Below are 22,085 nucleotides of genomic sequence, written 5' to 3' on the forward strand. Positions count from 1 at the left end.
GGCCGCGGCGGCTGAGGGGGGAGATCCGCCCGTAGCTGAGGGGCGGGGAGCGGGGGGCTGCCCGCGCTGGCGTCGGGCTGTCCGTGTGTCCTGTCCGGGTGTCCGTCTGCCGAGCGGGCAAGGGGCTATGATCGTTCTGGGCCGCGTCTCCGGCGCTCGGTGAAGGCGCAGCCTGCCCGACCATGGCTCTGAGGGAGCTGAAAGTTTGCCTGCTGGGGGTAAGTGGCGCGGGGCGGCGGGGAGGGGAGGGGAGGAGGCAGGGCGGGGGGCTGCCTGCCCTCGCCCAACCTGCTGAGGGGCTCCCCGGGCTGCTGGTGGCTGCTGGGGCTGGGCCCCGGCTCCCCGGCCCTGGTCCCTGGAGGAGAGCGGTCGGGGGGGCGGACAGGCCTTTCCCTGTGGGGAGAGGCGTTTTCATGGGGAGATCTCCTCCTCCTCCTCATCATCCTCATCCTCCTCCTTCGGCCTTGGCCTCTGAGGAGAAGCAGAGAGGAAGCGCGAAGGCTCAGTGTGTGCTTCCCTCTTCCTCGGCCTTGGAGTTCGTAAAAGGAATAAATAAAAGCATCTGAAATCAAACTGGAGAGAGGCAGGGAAGCTGAACTGTTTTTTCTTTTTTTTTCTGTGTGTGATTTTTATTTTTTAACAGCATGCATAGCCTTTGAAAGTGCATTAAGTGGAGCAGGTAGAGGAAGGAGGAGACATCAAGCGAAGTGAAGTAGGAGTTTTGGAATTCCAGGGACAAGCCATGTGTTGGCTTGGGTTGGGTTCGCCCTGAGGACTTCATTGGAGAGTCTCCTTTTGAATAGGTGGAGTTTTCTACATCTAAATCCTCTGCTGTACAGAGTGTGACAGGCAGAATGGTCTGCCTGTAAATGGCCCCATTGCCCTTCAGAGAGAAAATTGTTTCTGTGCTCTTCATGTTATGAAAATGTTTGAGGTAACTGAGCTACAGTTAGCTCTGCCTGCAAAGTATTTTGTCCTGTAAGAAGAGGAGAGTAAACACCTATGAAAACTGATTCCTGAAATCCCAGACAAAAAACGGTATCTAAATTTCTCTTTTTGAGATTTGTGTTGTTCATTGAGACTTCAAACACTCGAAAATACAGAACTGAGGTCATACACGTTCTTCGCGAGGAAAACAATTTGAAAAGATAAACATAAGTGTACGTGCTGTACCCAGTTTTATTATAATAGAAGATTAAAGATAATACATGAATGGTGTAAAACTTCAACAGCGCTTGTGCTGGTTTTCCTTAAAATTGTTCACTCTGTAAAGCAAAAAGTTTGTTGTCACCTGTCTTAGTTAAGTGACTATTTAAAATGTCCAACTGCTATTGAGAATGGTCTTAGTACTAGTAATCTGTTATTTCATTCCTAAATATGCCCACTACTGCTTGCTTTCTTTTCCCAATTGATTTGGTGGTACAAATACACGTGTGCCCTGAAATTTTTATGTTGAGTCTCTTCTTCTACCATTTATAAACCTGCAAAGTTGTATTTGAAACATGTTTCAGGTGTGTCATGAAGACACTTCAGGCCTTTCATTATGCAGGGTGGGACAGCATTAGTCAGAAGTTGAAATGTGTGTGTCACACTTGTATAATTTCATGTGCTCGATTGCCTTGCAAAGGTGGAGTACAATATTCAGTTGCTCTATATTTTACTAAATGTGGTAGGTCTTTCTCTGCTCTAGTTCAAGTTTGATTTGTGTATACTTTGTGGGAGGAAAGCTTGAATAACTGATAAAAAGCAGGAATGCAGATTTTTATTCTCCATAAAAATTTCTTTATAACAATTTGGAGAACTATAACTTAGCAGAGAGACCTTTCATTTTTCTAGTAAACAATATGCTAATACCCAAAATATTTCAGAATCTAATCCAAGTTCTCTGAGATTGTCTGCAGGAGCATATTCATGAAAAATAGATGTGAGACCAAAAAGAATAAAAGGTTTACAGCAACTAATATCTCTTTCAATTGTTCTGTGTTTTGTTTTTTTTCTAGGACACTGGTGTGGGCAAATCAAGTATTGTGTGGAGATTTGTAGAAGATAGCTTTGATCCCAACATTAACCCAACAATAGGGTAAGAAACTAAAGTAAACATGACTCGTTCAAAGATCAGACTAAATTGTAGGAGCATGTATATATACCTCTTTAAAAGATCATATGAGGCTTTTCTGTGTGTGGCAGCTAAATGTGGTAATAAATATGACTGTAGTCTTAATTAGCCCCTGAGCTACCTTAGGAAACCTGGGAGTGTATTCGGCCCTACTGCAGCTTCCATTTTCATATGTAAGATCTGAACGCATTTTGTGTTGCTAATCATGGCTAATAAAATCCTTTTAAAAGTATTCTACTATAGATGCTTCTGTTAAAGAACAACATGCCTTTGTCATGCACTATTCTTGAGTTTCAAATTATGATTATTATGTGACTGCAAGATTTGTTGAAGGTTTTTTTTGACAAGTCAAGTACAATAACAAGTTACTAGGTTTTCAAAGGTAGCTAATATACTAATTCAGGTTCTAGGTTCTCTTTAGTTACTTCTATTATTATACGTCAATATGTTACGCACTCACTCAAGTAACTGATGAAATTGTTAACGCAATCAGCCACACAGCTAAGGATGTTTGAAAGATGAGCCTCAGAGGAGCAGTGTTACTGAGCTCAAATTTTCAAATAGATAAGAGGGAGAAAGTCAGGAATTCTTGGAGTGCTGGGAAGTTCTTCTGTTTATTTCCTTTGCTGTCCTGTTTGTTTTCCAAGTCTCTTATGCACTGCTTGGCTCAGAAGCAATTCTTTACTTACAGGAGGACATGACTTTACTTGACGCTGAGAAGCGTGGGGGGTCAATACAATTTCCTGCCTAAGGTGCCATACAGCCTCTACTACAGCTTTGACTGAAAAGATTCTGTTGATAAAGATTAGCTGTGTCTCATCCTGCCCTTCTAGAGAATGTGGTTTCCTTGCTCTCTCTCTCTCTCCTTCCTCCTCCTCGAAGACCCCCTCACCCCCCAATTTTTCTGTGTAGAAATTGGTATTGAAGTGCAAGATATTCTGTAGGAAACATGCTTTTTAATTTCTCTGTTAACAAAGGCAGCCTTTAAGACAGATTGCTAGATTGTTTGTCTTAGATCTTCAAGGCTTGAACATCTTTAGTTACTGTCAAATTAGCTACAGTAGATGTTCTTTTTTGGAGGACAATGAAACTGATGTGGGGCTAGTAGCCAGACTGCTATTTGCTTAAGTAGGGACCAGGCTGTCCTAAACACTTAAACATAAATTGTTCAGAAGGCTAAGACTTACTGCACACAGTGATAACAACTACAAGCAAACCTCTTTGTTGAGACAGACAGTACTGAAAGATCAATTTATTTTTTTTATTACCTGAGGTTAATGAGAAATTGGTAATGTCTTCATTCCTAATCATCCAAATAATTTAAAAAAATAATTAAATGTTTTATTTTTTATTTTTTTTAATTTATTCTGTTAAGTAGTTGGCTAATACGAGTGTTATCTACAGCAGCCCAAAGTTAGCGTTCATGCTCGTGCATGTAGTGCCTGTTTTTTTCATTTAAAAAAAGTCTAAGCAATAAGTGACCTGCCATGGTACCACAGACTTAAGCCTTGCAAATGTGAGGAGTACTTATTTATTTGGCTGTGGTGCTCTTTTCTATAGTTACATGTATATGGCCAGACATCTGAACTACCTGGGTTAAGTCTCTGAGTAAACTAGTATGGAATTTGCATTATGTCCTCACATCACACATGAACTCCAGCCTTGTCAAATTTGCTGTCAGTTTTTAAGTTCTGGAAAACTGTGTTGCCGTGCATGTCTGTGAGACTGCGTAACGCTGCGGAGCAAAGGCTGTGATCTGTGATGCTTCTATTTAGGTGAAGTAGAATTTCCTATATTCTGGAGAATACTCAAGTAGGTTTTGTTTTATTTTGCCTGGTAAAAGGGCTGAGACTGGAATGAACTTCATAAAATATTGCTGCCTTCTTTCCAGAGCCAGTTTCTTTTCATCATGTAGTTTTCTGGTTCTGTGATGGTTAATTTTTTTTATTACTTTTTTTCCCCTCCCTTTTGCATAGGGAGGGGATATATATTTGAAGACAGGAACCAAAAGATATGACCTGGACTCATTTTCTCAGTGAAATGTCTGTAACAGATGCTACGCAGTATCTTACAGTGCTCTTAGAAGTTGCCCACCATTGCGGTAATTAGGATAATTTGCAGGAGTTAATTTGTTTTTCATTAATTTAGTGATAGTTATGGAATTCATATGGGTTCTTGAAGCGATGGATTAAAATCTGTCTTTCAGCTGTATTAATAAAATGATTAAGAGGTCCAACAACTCGTACTGTTGGTACTTTGCTATAGCAGTATGGATCAAGACTCGTCCAAATGCAGGGATTGTGTGAAGTTCCAGTAAAGTGCAGCCCAAAAATTCTAAACAAATTCATTTTTGAAACTTTTGCTAGACTTTGCATTAATTTTCTGATTGAGACTAGGAGGTAGAAAGAGTAAATTGATTAAAGATTGATAAAAGATTAGAGAGAGGTTTTAGAGCATCTTACAAAACGAAAGCTGAGAAGTAAAGCTTTTACTCCTTTTACTTTTTGAGTTCATGAGATACAATCTTACATTTCCTGTCCTACTTCTATTTGTCTTAGAATATTTGAGCAATCACACTTCATCGTAAGTGTTCACGATTAGTTCATGATTCAAATTTGAATATAGGTAACTTATAGAAACCCTGTCAGAACTTCAGAACTTTTGTACTCTCAGTGCTGAGGACGCTTTGCACTCCTGTATCTCTAGGACCTGCAGAGTCTTCAGTATTTCTTTATATCATTAAACAGGCTTCTTGAATGGGAATAGATGTTCATGCAGTTATGGTGTTGGCTGGAAGAAGCAGATAGGAAATTTAGGTTAGATACTGTCAGTCTTCTTACTATAAGTCAAGGGTAACTAATTTAAGTGTTCCCAAAGCAACTTGTCTCTGAGTTGTGTGCTCTCTCTCTCGTGCTCTTGCTCACTTGTCATTGAAATCTTCATTTTCTCAAAGAATTTCAAGTGGAGTCAGCCACCATTTGGGATGTTTAGTTGTGACGTGGATTAGTGCAGCTGTTCGAATTGACTGTACTGGTATAGTTTGGTTTTCAGTGAGAATCTAATTTAGGAATTGATGCCTGATTTTCATCAGTCTTAAGGAAATTGAAGTCTTTGTGCTTTACTACAGATGCTCCTATCACTTTATTTATTTTTACTCCGTGCTAAAATACATCGAGTTACCTGCATTTAAGTAAACTGTAGTTAGACTTAGCTTGTAGGGATGTTGCATCTTATATTTGGCTTAAAAGAACACTCAGCTTTGGACAGTGATGCTATTTGGCCAGCTGTCTGAGCTTAAGGAATGGGAAGGAGATTAATTCTTAACATTGGAAAACGTTTAATATTTGCTCCCCTTTATTTTAAATTTAAGTAGCTATTTTGTCCTTCTGTAACAGGGCCCTTTTCCCCAAATTAATTTCAACATTTATATATGAAAATCTTACTTGGTTTTGTCGGGGTGGGGGGGAGAAGCACTTTTGCTGAAATACATTCTTTAAACGTTCATGGTACTAATGTTTATATAATTATATAATGTGTTATATTTTGGCATTAATATTCTAAAAATCGTAAACTATTTTCTTTTCCAGAGCCTCATTTATGACCAAGACTGTACAGTATCAAAATGAGCTGCATAAATTCCTAATTTGGGATACAGCTGGACAGGAACGGGTGAGTAGAGTTTTACGCATATCTTTAATCACATGTTTTCATCAGACCTGTGGTGGTGGTTCTGGTAGAGTTTGGGGTGCTTTTCAACCCCACCCCTGAAAGTTGCGAAGTGATCTGGTTTTATGAACTTCTATTAGAATATTAGTTTCTGTGCGGGTTTCTGTCAAGATACGGGTGATGTAAATATATTTTCCGTTATTGGTATTAGAGCTGAAGAGTGGAGTTAAGGATGATTACCTAAGAGTAGCACAGAAAACAAAAGATTAGGATTATTTTCACTGAAAGTAAGTGGTGTATGAAAGAAAACAAGGGAGGGCAAAAAGCCAGCACCTGTCTCTGGTACCATTTTTATTTGAGTTTTAAACACTCACTGTGACTGCTAACCCGAGCATCAGAGTGAAACAAATGTTCTTGTTTCATTGTATAGGTAAGGCTATTTTTCCCAATTCTGGAAAAATACACAACTGCTAACACATTCTGATAGCTTAAATGTTCAGCTTATTAAGGTTAAGCACCTTATTAAGGTGCTACTAAGGTTTTTAATTTGTTTGTAGGATGTGGGTTTAGGTGATCAAAAATTGTTTCAAGCAATATTTTGGATGAGAACTGATCTTCTATTACTTTATGGAGTTATCTGCCCAAATCTGGTGGTGTTAAAAGTTACGTCAAGAAATCTATTTTGAAATTCACATTTTAATTAGATAGCTTGAGGCTTTGATATCTGCAGTGTGCAGAGGGCCAAATGCAGCATGCATTCTGAGCAGAGGTAATAAAAACATTCAAGAAACTGACTAGTCAAATGAAATCACAGTTAATTACTTTGCATCAGTTTTACTTAGGGAAAGGAAAGGTTTGCTAGTTAACTTGTTTGTTTCTGGTCTTCCAGTAACAATGACAGAAATGAACCTCTTTAACAGCGCTTATTCTTGCAGTTCAAATTCTTGACTGTTAGCTACTGGCAACTGTCAGTTACCTATGAGTTTACTCAGGATATGTGCTAACTGTAACAAAGATAGATACTACAGTGCTCCCTGTGAAGTGTCAGTTTGATCAGGTTGAGTTATTTTAAAACCATAACTGGCAAATGCAACTATAGTATATTCAGGATTGGCTCAAGAAAAAAAAAAGGGAAAATATTGTAAAGGCTCAGCCAACCTCGTGCAGTCACTCAAACTCTTGGAAGTCCTGGTGGAACTGACTTGGTGGCTTTTTAATGTGCTAACAGCCTTCATGGCTAGAAAAGTTACTCAAGTATATTTGTGTTGCATTCAGCATTCTAGATTCTGAATGACTACTTAGTTCTTCCCAGCAGCATGATATAAGGCAAACGTAGGTCACTGGGGATGTGTCCCAGGGATATGTCCTATTTATGTAGGTTATCAGAAATATCCCAGCCCTTCCATTACCAGAGTTCAGTCGGCATTTGCTGTCAACAGTTAAGTGAACATCATAGTTCATTCTGAAATGTTAATGCTCGAATAAGGCTTCTGAGGGGCAGAGCATGACTTAAGAGGCTGGTACTCTTAAACAGAAAGCTTTACAAACGTGCCTGCAACAACTTGGCAGGAAATATCTATTACGTAGTAGCATTCCATCCTGTTCACTTTAACTGTGTTTGCAGGCAATGGGAGAACGCCCTAATTTGGATTCAGCATGCTACAATCTGAGGAAGTGTATCTGTACATGACTAGCACATTCCCTGTCTGTTTTTAGACTGTGACATCTTTATATTTTCTTCCGTTCAAGTTGCATGTTATGCTTGTGAAAGTCAGAAAAGATGACTTACCTGGCCCCTGACCTTTAGAGATATCTATGATATCTCTAAAGCTTGTTCCACACAGGAAGTCATCACCGTGGGACCCAATATATCCGAGGAAATCAGCAAATAGGGAGCAAGAATATTTTCTTTGATAGTGTGTCAGTGTCTTCATAGACACGTTCTCTCCAAAACCAAGCTGACGCCCTCTCTTACTGCTGGTTACAATTGGTCCATATGCATGCCTTGTGCTGAACTCTGCAGTGCTGTTTACTAGTAAGCAATATGTCTGGCAGGGCGTTTGGAAGGGATCCCATCTGCGGTGGTCTGGAAGACCAAAAACGCCCAAACTGTTCTTGGGATTATGATTTCTCTTACGAGCTATGATAGTAACAAACACAATTCTTGGTCTTTTTGAGGAACATTTACTATCTTCTACTTCTAAAGCCCATCAGCAAATGGGTCTAGGTTATACTAGGCAACCTCGTGTTCGAAATGGCTTCAGGAAGTGACAAACCAGCCTCACTCCAAAGGTAGAAATGTGTGCTAATTCACTACACACAGCTGCGTGTCTTATTTGTTCTCTCATTTCTTCTGCACTATATAAAATTGGGAGAAGATTACTTACAGCAGCTAGGATTTCTGCATTCATACCTAAGAATTGTGAAAAGTTGTCTGGATAATTACATTGTTAATAATTATGTCAAAATGCCAATCAAGAGACAGGAGGGCAAGCTGAAGTCTTAGAAAAAGCAGCAAAACAAAAAATTAGTGTTTCTGGTGACATGTGTTTTGTTAATGTATTTTACCTACTGACTGCTCTTAGGTGGAAAAAAAAAAAACAAAAACGTATCTAAGTGTTAGGCAGGAAATGAGAGTAATACCAAATCAGCAAGTGAAAGTTGGTTTATTCCCAATGTAAATAGTCAAATAATCAAAAAGCCAGGTTGCAAGGAGTCCAAGTAGTGGTTTACCAAATATGCTTCCCTTTGCATTTTAGTATTTATATGGAGGAGAGGGATTATGCCCCGGTGTGAACTGAATGCCTGCCCGTGTTTCCCTTTCTCACTATTAAATATTTTCATATTCTGAACTTTGTGTTCAAAACCCCATTTTCAACACAGAATTTGAGATCTAAATGTAAATGGTCTGGAATTTGCCTTTATACCAAAACTTTTATGATTCATAATATTGCTCTCAGTTGCACTGTATTAAGCAAAAGGAAATTTGCTTGGTATTAATAAAATACCAGCCTTCCTGGAAATCTGTATTCTACTCATGGTTTTTACTATGAGTAGCAAGATGCATGAAAGATCAAAGTCCCACATGCTTTCATCAAAACAGCACATGTATCATACTCTCTGCTTAAGCTGAGAGTTTAGTTTGCTGGACCAGTTGTGTGGTGCTTTTTCAATTAGAACATCATATTGTTATTTTGTTAAGAAATTTTTAATAATATTTCAGATGTGACTTCAGTTGTGTTCTCCCCCCCCCCCCCCCCCCCTTAATCCTGGATTCAAAACACTGTCTGTGCAAAGTTACAGCCCTGGTTTATACCCTGCAAACTCACTACCAACCAAATATTCCTGTTACAGGTTTAATTTTGAATATTGCAGTAAAATTACTGTAGGCTTTTATTATCCAACATGTTTCTTAAAGCTCTATTTGCAATGGATCACATAGCTTTGGACTTATTCATATTTATTTTTTTTTTAAGATATAAACATCCTTCAAATTTTTGAGCTTTGAGGAAAAACTTGAGCAAAACCCCTAATGCTATAAATTAGATCAGGGAGAAAACAGCATTTTTAGCATTAAATGAATGGGGTGAGTTACTCATTTTTCAGTAGGGCTAGAGTTTGACACCAGCCTATGAACTTTTCAAATCAGCAATAATACATGCTAGTTTTCTTTAAACTACTTTTTGTCCAAAAACACCAGCAAGAAGAAACAAGTTCAGTTTTGACTTTTTTCCCCCTTGCTCAGTATTTGAAGTTGAGCATGTGTGCTGCAGGTTTGTGTCTGTATTGCCAGCCTCTTAAATGAGAGATTTTAATCTAGTCAAAATAAGGTCAAGGTAATCTGCGTGCTTTTTTTACCATGGGTGTGCAGCTGATTCCTAGACTGTTTATTGTTTGGCCTGTGTAAAATGATATTTTCATGGAAGTTTATGTAGTCTGCTGTGTGGGCTCTCTGCAAAGAAAAGTTTTCCCCTAATGTTACATGTAAAGCTAGTTATGTCTTACTGTACTGTTAAATAAGGAAGCTGTGGAGGTCAGTGAAAATGAGATTCATGATGTATGGTCTCTTTCTTTCAGTTTCGTGCTTTAGCCCCAATGTACTACAGAGGGTCAGCAGCAGCCATTATAGTTTATGACATCACAAAAGAGGTAAGAAATTGGACTTCGACTCAGCATTACAACTTCTGGTTATTGTGACATGGGCCAGTTCTGATTCTTATTTCCTTCTGTTCTTCTTCCACATCAGGAAACTTTCTCAACATTAAAGAATTGGGTTAAAGAGCTTCGACAACATGGACCTCCAAACATTGTTGTAGCTATCGCGGGAAATAAGTGTGATCTTAATGATGTAAGGTAAATAACAATCTTCATTTCAGGAGATAAGCTCATAGACCTTTAAATATTTAATATGTTTCACCAGCTCTGAAATCTTAAGCAGTTAAATTTCAGCAGTTTTGCACTGTTTCGTGAAACTTGGAGTTTCACAAGGAGTCTGAGTTTTCTACTGCCAAAAGATTTGGTTAGTCTGCCTTTGTTTTTCTTGCCCACTTCCTCCCCTTTGGTGCGAGTAAATGTGTGGTTGGGCAGCAAATCAGGCTGTAAAATGCATCCAGATTAAAACTAACCAATTAAAAAAAAGGAAAACCTATCCAAGTGTATTTATCTTGTTCACAACATGATCACTTGCTAGCATGACAGAGGCGGGGTAGCAGGGTTAGGAACGAGCAGTTTATAGGGAGACGGGATTACCTTTTCTGGTGGCAGTGCCAAGTTATACAAGCTTAAACTGCCCGTGAAACTACGGTGTAATACAACCTGTTTACCTCATTTTGTAACAAGTACCTCTGTCAGTCTGTAGCACCTCATTCTGTTATGAAAAACATCGAGCCTGTTGGAAAGCATTGTGTAGGTTCTTCTGACTTGCTTGTTCAGGTGCCTACCCTTTCTGCTTAAATGCCAGGGTGGAATTGGCTGTGGTTGAAATGGTTGCAGGAAGTGGGGAAAACTCTTGAGAAACTTTATGGACAGCCAAAGTTTCAAGAAAGCATGTATTAAAAACAAAAGAAGCCCTTTTTTATTGATGTCCTGGTTAAATAAGCCAAAATTCAGAAAGGTGTGTGCAAACTTCTTGTTTTTAGATTTCATTGGAAAAGGTATCACTGTTGCTGTCCAGAGGCAACAGCATGGTTGGTTATGTTTGAAAAACCACTGCGAAGTTGGTTCTTAGTATGGTTTTACAAATTATTAGTATATTTTAGTAACCTAGTGAGCTCTAATAACTCTTCTCAGAAATAACATATCTCTTGGAGTAAATATGGCATAAAATTCCTTAGAATAAAATTTTAAGGCATGCAGTATTAAATCTCCCACTTGTGCTTACATCTTGGTACTTAAGTGGCATCATAAAGAATGTAAACATTGCTATTCAAGCTAATAGCCAAGATTCCCTGTACTACAGAGACAGTGTTTGTGTCATTGACCTAAAGTCTCTGCTTTTGTGTGTTTTGATGTCCTAAGCCTGTTATTACTGACAGGAGAGATGTGTTATAGAAATGGTATGTAAAGCTGTGTGGGGTATAGTCATATAGCCTTCCCTTCAGCTGTTGGGTTTTGTTTTTTTTCCTGTTGTTTATGGAAACATTGCATTATCAACTTGCCTATCAACTTAAGGGTGGAAAATAGTTTTTTTCACTACTTGGCTGTGTTGTTGTTAGCACAGTCTAAATACATTTCTGTTCATAGCAACGTCCTCATTGTTTCACATAAACTAAATGGTATACTAATAATCCATGCAGTGTTCAGAGAGATCTAGTTTGGGGAGCAGCGGTAGGAAATCCACTGGATTAGCGGAATGAAAACTTCAGGGTCTTTTCAGTGTCCCTAAAACTTGTGTGTGTGAAGAGCAAAGTACCCCCAATGACTGATTGCAGACCTGTGCTTAAAGCACTCAAGAAACAAACTCCGTTGTAATGTCAGATGGATTGAGGTCATTTAGTTTGATTGTGCTTCAGTGGTGCTTGTACCTCTGGAAGAAAGCATACAGTAAAGAATGAGCATCAACTTCAGGAGGAGGGAGCGGGGTGATGAGAAATGGGTAATATGAAATACTTGCTAAGTGAGACACTTAAAAGCTTAATCTGTCCCTTAAAATTCTGATTCCTGTTTTTTTTTTTTCTGCATTCAGTTTTTTCTTTCTTTTTTTTTTTTTTTTTTTAGAGAAGTCATGGAAAAAGATGCTAAAGACTATGCAGATTCCATTCATGCAATATTTGTAGAGACAAGTGCGAAAAATGCAATAAACATTAATGAACTCTTTATAGAAATTAGTAAGTATTTAAACAGGTAATGTTTTCTTCTGAAAGAAGTTCAAGTAGAAATTTAGTTACTGTAATTTTTTGGAGGTGCTATTTAGGTGTCCTAATAGTATGCTGATGTAAATGCTAACTGAGGTATGCAAATTTTTGGTCATCTAATGACCTCTAAAGATTCCTTGTAGGGATTTTAAGCCTACTGTGATGCTGCTGGACAAATAGCAAGCAGGGCACTGATGTCAGAAGTCAGTGTCATCTTACTATATCCGTTATTAAATGATTTAACTGGTACATCCAAGGTTATGGAAGGGACAGCAAATGGCATGAGAACTATCCAAACTTTATACAACTGAGAAAAAGAATTTGATTCTTGTTCTTAATGTTTCTGCTTAGTTTAGAACCGTGTGTTTTCAAAAACAGAAGAATTCAGAAGTGCTAGATTACTGCCTGGGAGATAGCAACTAGTGTGTGGATTTTCCACCAGTACTGTTGTGGTATCTTGGTTTTTTGTTTGTAAGATGTATTTCAAGCAGCAACATCAAGATGCAGATATATCAGTCTGCTTGTGAAATTAGAACCAACAGTCCATTTGTGTGTGCATGCACTATTATTTAACTTTGGGTAACTACAACAATGTTATATTTTAGGAAAAAAAAAGTTCTTGAAAGCAGATGAGTATATTGAAGCTGATGTCAAAAATATGCACTGTAGTTAAGCTTCATGGTTTACTGACTTTATATTTGCTCTCCATAATCTTAAAAAATGGCCTAGTTTAAACATTGAAAAAACATCTTAAATCTCTCAAAAAAGAATTCTCAGCCATGAATGGTCAACTTCAAACACTGATTAGATAACTGAAATAGCTACCTTTACAAGCACTTTAGTGTTAAGCCTGACACGGGTGATCTGCTGTGGAAATGCAAATCTAGATGATAGATCTCGACAAAGAGATTCCAGATGGTATTGCGTGCTGCAAAGTATATTCTCTGTGTGCTTCCATAACTTAGGTCTCTTAAGGCTGATTTAGCCTGAAGTGCAAAGTTAGCTTAAAGCTGCCTCTGCTCTTTTTTGTGGAACTGTACCTCTTACGGGCACTGTATAGACTGTTAACTGCCATCCTTCTGTTATGCGGGAATATTGTCATTAATAACATCTGACATAACATACATTGAATGCGTACAATTAGCTCCAAGTATAATGTTTGCAATAAATGTTATTTTCTGCCTCCTTATAGGTCGTAGAATTCCATCAACTGACACGAACCCCCCAACTAGTGGTAAGGGATTCAAACTTAGAAGACAGCCATCGGTGACAAAGCGCAGCTGCTGTTGACTGATCCATTAGAAAATCAGACTTGTTTATACAGTAGGTGGTCTTGGAAGTTAATAGTTCACGTTGGGTTTATATTATCAGTCTTAGATCTCTATCTGCTGGTGTTCATACGCCCAAGGTCCTACAAAAACGGACCAGTTCATCTGACATCTGTATGCTCGCAGAAAAGACTGCAATCATAATGTCAGCCTGTTTACTTACAAAAAGTGTAGTATCTCTTGTATTCAAAGGGAATCCATCATCAGTTTTGTGGCCTTGCTTAAAAGGAAGGTGACTATGGACGGTAGAACTGAAATGTTTAGTAGTTTTGTAATCAAGATTTTGTTTTTTTTGTAAAAAGGGAAATGAGCACTTTTGTGGGACTTGGGGGTGGGAGGAGTCTGTTGAACTTTGAAAGTTAGTCAGATGTCATTTCTTCCTTTTCTTCAGTGAGCCTTATTTGAGATTTAACTGTAGCTAATCCAAAGTATAGTGGGACAGTTGGTTTGAGGTGGCTACAGAATAAGCAACTGAAGACAGATAATAGGCGAATCAGTCCATCCACTCCCCAGAACCCATTTGCACTTTTTATTTAAAGATGATACACACCGGGGATGGGGACACAAACGAGAGGTCTTAAACCATGGACAATCTTTTTTTCCATGCTGACTTTAATCACTTTAAGGCAAACTGATATGCTTTATAGTCATCTTCTTGTTCTTAGAAGGTTTTTAATATTAAGATGTTGATTGAAGAAAACCTAGCTGTAGTTCTGACTAAATTAAGTGATTACTGACTAAAAACAGATGCTGTAAACAGATGCTGCCAATAGTTCTGGTAAGACTTAAAAGGCTGGGGGGGAAAGCTTTCAGTTGCTTAGCATGTGTAAAGTGTTCATATTATATTTAAGAGACCAGTGTTTAAAGTATTATAAATTATGTAAAAACATTTTTTTTTAAATGCAATCTTATTCACTCCTTCCATTCCACACCTATGGATAAACTTCTGGGGTTATCTATTAGCTTGTTTTTTTTTTTCTCCAGCATTTTAGGTTATTGTCACTGTTGGTGACTTCATCCAGAGACAGGCTGAAATTCACTCTTTAAATCCCATTTGAAAGATCCAATTAATAGAGGCTGCTGTTGGTGCAATGTCAGGTCGGTCTGTTGAACAAGTTTTCATCTGTGGTGCACCCAGTCTTTCCTCTTTTGGGCACAAAAGTACAAATAGGAAGTAACCTTAAGACATGTGGTAATGTAGATCATTACCTCTTGGTTCCTGGGCTTTTTCACCTGTGAGGACTTTTTTTTTTTTTTTTTTTTTTAAGTAAACCAGTGTTTAGCTTATATTGTGTTGGTTTTAGTATGTTCTCAATTAAACTATGGATTGACCATACCCTTTTGTGCTTTTTTATTTATTTTCGCTTTTTGTTTCCTACTAGCAGTAGTGAGGAACTTTATACTTTTGAAGAAAAAGATCATAAAATACTCAAGTATATACTACTGTGCTGTTAAGCTTTCCAATTGAAATGAGGTCATGGTGAGATATTTGTTCTCTATAATCTGGCTTTCTATCATCTCAAGTATTTTTTCTTAAGGAAATGGGAGAAAAGTTTTTAAAAAATGAAAGAATTTACGATTCAGATTAGTTTGTATTAATCAAAATTCTTGTAGAGCTCTTATGGAGCAGAACAGTTAAACTGTTAGGGTGAAATTTTAAATGGATCAGTATATTTTAATGAAATTTGACTATGTTTTTAAAATCATTGTACAGGCTTTATGCTTCATATATAAAATATTTCATTTATTAAATAATAAATCTGGAAATTTTCTTGAACTAGAAAATATAGTAAGAAAAGGAAAATACTAAATATCAGTAATATCTTCCATGCAGGTTAGTAGAACGAGTTTTTTGGACTTGCTAAATTATGTTTATTGCTTGTAGTATGGAATAAAAATGAAGTTTGTCTTCTTTTCCGTGAGATAATAAAAATCGTGTAATATTACCTATCCAATATTTATTAACTTGAGAAGAAATACTCAATTCTAGGCGGGACAGAGCTAGGTTAGTACTGAGATTATTGTAGCTGTCTCTAGTTATACTGCATCAAGTACTATTACACCACTTTTATTATCTCACTGATCCTATATATTATCTCTTAGGAAATCTTTGCAAAGTACATTCTAAGCTATTCCCATTTACTTGATGCATACCACAATTAGTCTTAAAACAAACAAAAAAACAAGCAGCAGCATCAACCTGGCTCTTCACCGATGTAGCTGAATCTTGATGCTTCAGACTCCTTTTGTGTGCATGTTACTAACCTGGGTGGAATACAAGCATACTTCATAGCTTTTTTGCGCTCCTGATCTTGAATTACTCCAGTTAATGAAGTCATGGAAGTGACCAGGGTTTGCCCGAACTAGAAACATTGAAGTGAGACTGCTTTTTAAGACCATGCCTGTGGAAAATGACAGCCTGTAGATGTCAGTTCATTTGGGCCAAGATAACTTCTTGTTGATCAGTTGGCCTTAACCAAAAGTTGAAATGCAGTCTTGCCTGGATGAGATGTGTATGTTTGAGATCTCATTTTTGTTGGAGAAAAATGGTTTCTTCTGTACTAATAATTTTTTTAGGCCACCTGCTTTCGTTTTGCACTAGGCTTACTGGAATTGATTATATTTTTCCCTAACATAGCCTCTCTATTTGGAGAAAAATTAGCTTTTGAGTGTTTGAAGGATTGATTATCAACCATTCCAATAACCTTTTGAGTAACTTTGTTAAGAAGTTACTGAAAGAAGCTTGGGACTTGAGTTTTATTCTGCTACACCTTTCTTTTTCATGAATTGTGATCATCATAGAGACTAGGTTTTAAAATAATCTGAAAGGGAATTGATGGCTTAAAAAAAATAGTTGAGAGGGACAAGTGTCAAATTTGTAAAAAGATAATGAGGTGCATGTCATAAAATTGATTTAGAGCATTTTTAAATTGACAAAATGCTACTATTTCCACCTCTATACGATGCCAACTCTTTCCTACAAAAGTGTAGATGTCTATAAAAATTGTACTTGACAAATGGCTTGTTCCTAAGCTTTGGAGTTACTTAAATGTGCTGCCCAAGTTTTGGAGGGTGTCTTCATCATTCCCTATAAATTATAAGCTTCTTAAATGGCTTGCTATGCTATATGGGTAGCTTTGTAGCATATTTTAGATACATGCTGGAAACTGGCATGCTAAATGCCTAGATAGGTGAGTTGGGGAAGCTTCTATTTAACGAAATACAAAGGCATTTAGTGGCCAAACTACTGAAAATCGTAATATGTGCTTTGAAAAGTTCTAAGAGACTTCCAACAACTTTTGCTGTTTCCAGAAGGGTAAAGACTGTATATTATTAGATCTATGTTGAAACAAAAATCATTGCACTTTAAATTCCTACTGGTATCAGTGAGACCTTTCCTTTAAGTGCCACAGTATCAGACAGCTAACAGTTCAGAAGGGTGTTCAATGCAGACTTGTCTTTGATATGTTTGTGTATACATAGTACCAATTTAAAGCTACCAGCATGCTCAGGAAAGAATACTTACATGCCTGGGAAGAGAATAAGAGGAGAGGCAACCATGCCTACTTACTGATCCTGAATTCTGTTCCTTTAACCTGGTTGAGAGATGTGAGATTCATTGGGAATTGTTTTCATTCATGGTCAAAGCTTCATTTTAGAGATCAAAAAATAATCCATTTTCAATATCTTGAATGGTTTAAAAAAATTGGCCTTGACAAGCTTTTTCTTATGATGCTAATCCTAAATTGTTCCTTAACATTAGTGTTCATTTCCAATACAACATATTGAGTATTAGTTGGAAAAGAAAACTTTATTAGTGATGATTGAATGACGTTCTTGTGAAACTCTTTAGTGTTTATTAAGGATGAGGCAGTCTATTTGTGGCATGCTATGTCAGCAGTCTGCAAAGACTATCTTGGGAATTGATGATTTACAGGACAGAAGCTGTATAAACTGTGTGGCTAGTCACCCTGCAGGGAGCCTCGCTTATAAGCAGCAATAACTGCATAAAAGTGGAAAAATATCTCAAGCATGGGGAGACTCTGAATATACAACCGACATCAATTTCTACACTGCCTATTCAGTATTTTCTAAAATACTTAGGATATCTTTCTTAAACACTTCAAATCTCTAAAAAGAGGCTCATCTTCCCATGGACAAGAGACAGGGATAAACTTTCTTAACTTTGCGGGAAGTTGTTTTACAATGACCCAAGACTGTGTTTGTATGTGATGAGTCAGTTTCTCAAAGCATGAGAATTATGTGTGTGGAAGTAAGGTTTTCAAAGATCTGCATAACGTTCTTCAGAGATAACTCGTAACGTCTGAACCTCTCTCAACAATTTACCAAAGGTCTTGGTAGTCTAGGGTGTTCCCTGCTGTCTGGAAGCTGGCCAGTGTTTTACCCATCTACGAGAAGGGCACTAGAGAGGACCCAGGAAGTTACAGACAAGTCAGTCTAACCTCAGTCCCAGGAAAAGTTATGGAGAAGATTATCTTGAGTGCTGCTGAAAGGTAATTAAAGAACAAAACTTTGATCAGGTGTAGTCAGCATGGATTCATGAAGGAAAGGTCCTACCTTAGTCGTTTGATCTCCTTCAGTGACAAGGTCAACCACTTAATGGATGAAGGGAAGGCAGTGCATGCAGTCTTTCTGGATTTTAATAATGTCTTTGATACTGTCCCTCAGAATATCCTGGAGAGAGTGTCCAGCTGAGTTAAACAGGTTCACACTGCGCTGGGTGATGAACTGGCTTGACAGTAGAGCTCAAAAGGTAGTAAATGGGGCTGTGTCTGCTTGGTGGCAAGTCCCTAGCAGTGTTTCCCAAGGCTCAATTGTAGGGCCAGTTATGTTCAACATTTTTCAGTGATCTGGGTGCAGGAGTGGAATGCATCCTGGGCAAGTTTGCTGATGACACTAAACTGGGAGGTGCTGTTGACTCCCTGGAGGGATGAGAGGCCTTGCAGAGGGATCTAGGCAGATTGGAGCAATGGACAATCATCAGTGCCAAGTTTGACAAGGGTAAATGCTGGGCTGCACTGGGATGGAGTAATTCTGGACACGGGTACAGCCTGGGAGATGAGTGGCTGGAGAATGGCTCTGCAGAAAGGGCCCCAGGGGTACTGGTGACAGCAGGCGCAGCACAAGCCAGCAGTGTGCCCTGGCAGCCAAAAGGGCAAACCATATTTTGGGGTCCATTAAACACAGCATAGCCAGCCAGTCAGAAGAGGTGATTCTCCACTGTATTTTGCACTGGTGCAGCCTCTCCTTGAATATCACGTGCAGTTCTGTGCCCACAACATAGAAATGATGTTAAGATACTTGAATGCATCCAGAGGAAAACAACAAAGCTGATGGTAAACGGGCTGGGAGGCGTGTCCTGCGAGTAGAGGCTGAGGACACTTGGGTTGTCTAGTTTGGAGAAGAGAAGGCCAAGAGGTGACCTTACTGTGCTCTACAAATCCTGGGGAGGGGAAGCGGGGAGAGAGGTGCTGGTCTCTGCTCCCTGATAACTGACAGTGGAATGTGAGGGAACAGCACAAAGCTGTGCCAGGGAGGTTCTGGGAGCGTGGTCAAACGCTGCAGCAGGCTTTCTAGGGAGGTGGCTGATGCCTCGTGCTTGTTGGTGTTCAGGGGGCTTTGGGATAATGCCACCCATAATATGCTTTAGCTTCTGGTTATCCCTGGGGTGGCCAGGCAGTTGGACTAGATCAGCTTTGTAGGTCCCTTCCAACTGAACTATTCTATGCTCACATTGCATCTCTACTTGTAGATCATACCCATACTAATGTTTGGCAACAGAAGACTTATTATTCCAGGTGTGAATTACCAATCTAAGATTAAAAAAAAAAAAAGAAAAGAAAGAAGTTTAATATAAGATTTGTCAGCTGACCTTTTCAGAGTTGTATGGCTCCAGCCTGTCAAAAGAAATAAGCTTGAAACTGCATCTTTGTTTCTCGTATGAGAATTCAAGTGCCAAAACATATTTCTCTCTAATTGTTAGGCCTTCTGACACCAATGCTTGTTTAAAAAAATATATATATATCACTTTCTGGACTTTTGAATGCAAACTTTAAAGTCAGATAGGATCAAAAACACTCGATGTGCAAAAGCTGAACAAGCATCACCAAACTTTATCCATGAAATGTCACAGATTTTAAAAAATTAAAAAGTCATTCAAGGCCTATAAGACTATCCTGCAACCCGAGAATATTTATGGGTTTCCTCTGACATGTCAAAGGAATTCTAGGCTCAACTTTTTCTTCCCTCCCCTCTCAATTCCCCCCCACCCAAGCCTGAATTTTTAAGTACTGTGAGTGTGCGTGCTATAAAGAGCTATTTAAAAATGCTTACAAAAGTTCTAGTGGCTTAGAGTTATTTGATGCTTCCTATTTCACATGGGAAATCAAGGCACTAGGATGAATGTGTCCCGTTAAAAATCAGTGGAGTGTTTGCTGAAATTGTTCTAATTCTAGAATAGAGAATTTCTAGAAGAAAGAATTTTGTTTTTCCCATTGCATCGTACTGCAAGTTGGAAGTTGGGGGGGGAGGAGGGTTAAATTTTTGCTTAAACACTAACAATTTTATTCAAGGAGGTTGGGTTTTCTTTGTTTCATTCATGTTAATATTTTCACATGCTTTGTTGAACAAACCAACTGCTACTCCTTTTCTGATTTTGAAGGATACAGACAACCTTTTCTGTCATTCTCTTCATTTGTGTGGGTGTAACATTCCATCCAGTTGTTGCAGTCCAGTTCAGATCCACTGTTACTTTCTTGCCTTACTTTTACTCACGTTGTAGTATGTATTTCCTATTATTAAATCCATTCTCTTTTCTTGAGAATTTATTCTTTGTTTCCTTATGGGATCTAGCCAAGAAAAGGTGGCAAGTGTCTTTTTTTCTCCTTAAAGGTTCAAGAAGTATCTGTCACAGCAGCAAATATTTTTTAACAAAGTGGTAATTCATTAGTACAGCGTTATGAAATTAAGAAATCATAGCAGCTGAGACACATACCGCTATTTTATTACATCAGATAGGAGGCTAAAAGCACGTTCACCTGAAGGAAGTAAATTATAGTAAAGCCCTAATAACATAATTAGAACTCTTCTGTATTTTAACTTCTGTACTTCCCATTTCTGAATACAGTGCATCCAGCATTGAAATTGTGGCAGAATGAATTGATATGAAACATGAATGGATCATATTTCTGTAGCTGTAGGACACTTAAGACTTCTTGGCAATTCTCTCCCTTGTGTTCCTTGGCCCCCAGTCCAATGAAGAAAAAAGGAAATAATTCTGAAGGTTAAAAAACAAAAACTTTGCATTTGCATTTGTGTATTCAGGGCACAAAAATAACCTGATATGCATATAGCTCTTACAGTGTACTAAATGTATGCCTGTAAAATTAAGCGTGAAGGTTAACCTTTGTGTCAGCAGTTCTTGTCCCTCCTGAGAATGTTCTGTCTTTTCGTTATAGTATTGGGTTAACCTGTTAAAAAAAAAAAAAAGATTGAAAGGTCTGTGCCTTCTTATTATAATATCTCTTATTAAGACAAACTAAAGCCGCTCAAAGTTACAGAGCATTTGCAGCACTGTAAACTGCACAAATTTACAACCATTGCTTCACTGCATGAAATGTAGTCAGATTGCGAGTGATGAAATATAGTGATGAATTCTCAAGCTTATGAATGTTTTTGAGACTTTTATAGTCTTCTCTTGGGCTGGTCCCGAGGGTGTGTACAGGTTTGTCTGTATTGTTGGTTTGTAGATGCTAATGAGGAAAACCAGACTTTTGTTCTCTCCTTTTTGTTTGTATTGTTACACTCCCATATAGTGCATAGACTGAAAATAAAGAAATGTTGGTTTGGCATAATGTAAACAGCATTTTCAGCTTAAGCATTCATAATAAACTTTTATAGTGTAATAACATGCTAAATCACTACCAGTCCGATGTATTGTGCAAAAAAAAGGTGTAAACATTTTATTAATAAAAAGCTTTGTTTATAAACCTGCTGGCCTTGTTTATAAGTGGTTCCAAAATTCTCAACATCATCAAAAGTAGTCTCTATAGTAATAGAGTTCCAGAAGAGGAATGCTAAGCAATACCACAGTAGAAGTGAATCTAAGTGACAGTTCAAATATCTGTTTTCTAAAAGCAGTGACTGCTGGTCATTCAGAAACTGAAGCTTTTCCATGGCGTAAGTATACACAGACAGACAACAGACAAACTTGTACAAAAAAAGGATGGGGAGAAACAGTACGGAGAATGCAGCTTTTGTCTTACACTTCCTTTCTTTGCAGCATGATGTCTGAGAAACTGCAGGCCACACACAGTCTCGTCAGCCAGTGCAAGGCCTGACAAGTTCTACTGGGGTCACGTTATTTAATACATTGCATTTATCTTAGTCTGTATCAAAAATTGAATTCTTAACTGCTTAAGCCAGGTTTCTGTCAATCAAAACTGTAAAGTGCTTTTAATATCTGTATGGTGTTGTGGGGGGTGCCGTGCAAGAAGGGATCTTTTCTCATTTGCTAGTACAGCTAGCTGCTTGGCTGCTTTTTTTTTCCCCCTCTTAGAAACTGCTTTGGTTATGTACAGCACAAAAAAAAAATATAGACTT

At 38.2% G+C, this 22,085-nt stretch overlaps 1 protein-coding gene across 2 annotated transcripts; it reads left to right on the forward strand.

Annotated features, from left to right (window-relative positions):
* The first annotated feature begins 77 nt into the window (after positions 1–77).
* On the forward strand, positions 78–21,472 carry RAB22A (RAB22A, member RAS oncogene family). 2 transcript variants are annotated; one of them, XM_068700432.1, is made up of 7 exons: positions 78–218; positions 2,001–2,080; positions 5,704–5,785; positions 9,860–9,931; positions 10,029–10,135; positions 11,999–12,124; positions 13,328–21,472. In XM_068700432.1, the coding sequence occupies exons 1-7, from the start codon at positions 183–185 to the stop codon at positions 13,332–13,334; spliced, it is 510 nt and encodes a 169-aa protein (XP_068556533.1). In that variant the 5' UTR covers positions 78–182; the 3' UTR covers positions 13,335–21,472. The 2 variants fall into 2 exon arrangements, with proteins under 2 accessions (XP_068556533.1, XP_068556532.1); XM_068700431.1 differs by having other exon boundaries at positions 11,999–12,108.
* Positions 21,473–22,085: the final 613 nt, after the last annotated feature.

This window comes from Anas acuta, chromosome 16 (assembly GCF_963932015.1).
Source record: "Anas acuta chromosome 16, bAnaAcu1.1, whole genome shotgun sequence".
Taxonomy (NCBI): Eukaryota; Metazoa; Chordata; class Aves; order Anseriformes; family Anatidae; genus Anas; species Anas acuta.

Coding starts and splice junctions, on each gene's coding strand:
- RAB22A (XM_068700431.1), top strand. CDS start 183: ATGGCTCTGAGGGAGCTGAAAGTTTGCCTGCTGGGG. Junction 5,786..9,859: donor ATACAGCTGGACAGGAACGG/GTGAGTAGAGTT, acceptor TCTTTCTTTCAG/TTTCGTGCTTTAGCCCCAAT. Junction 9,932..10,028: donor TTTATGACATCACAAAAGAG/GTAAGAAATTGG, acceptor CTTCCACATCAG/GAAACTTTCTCAACATTAAA.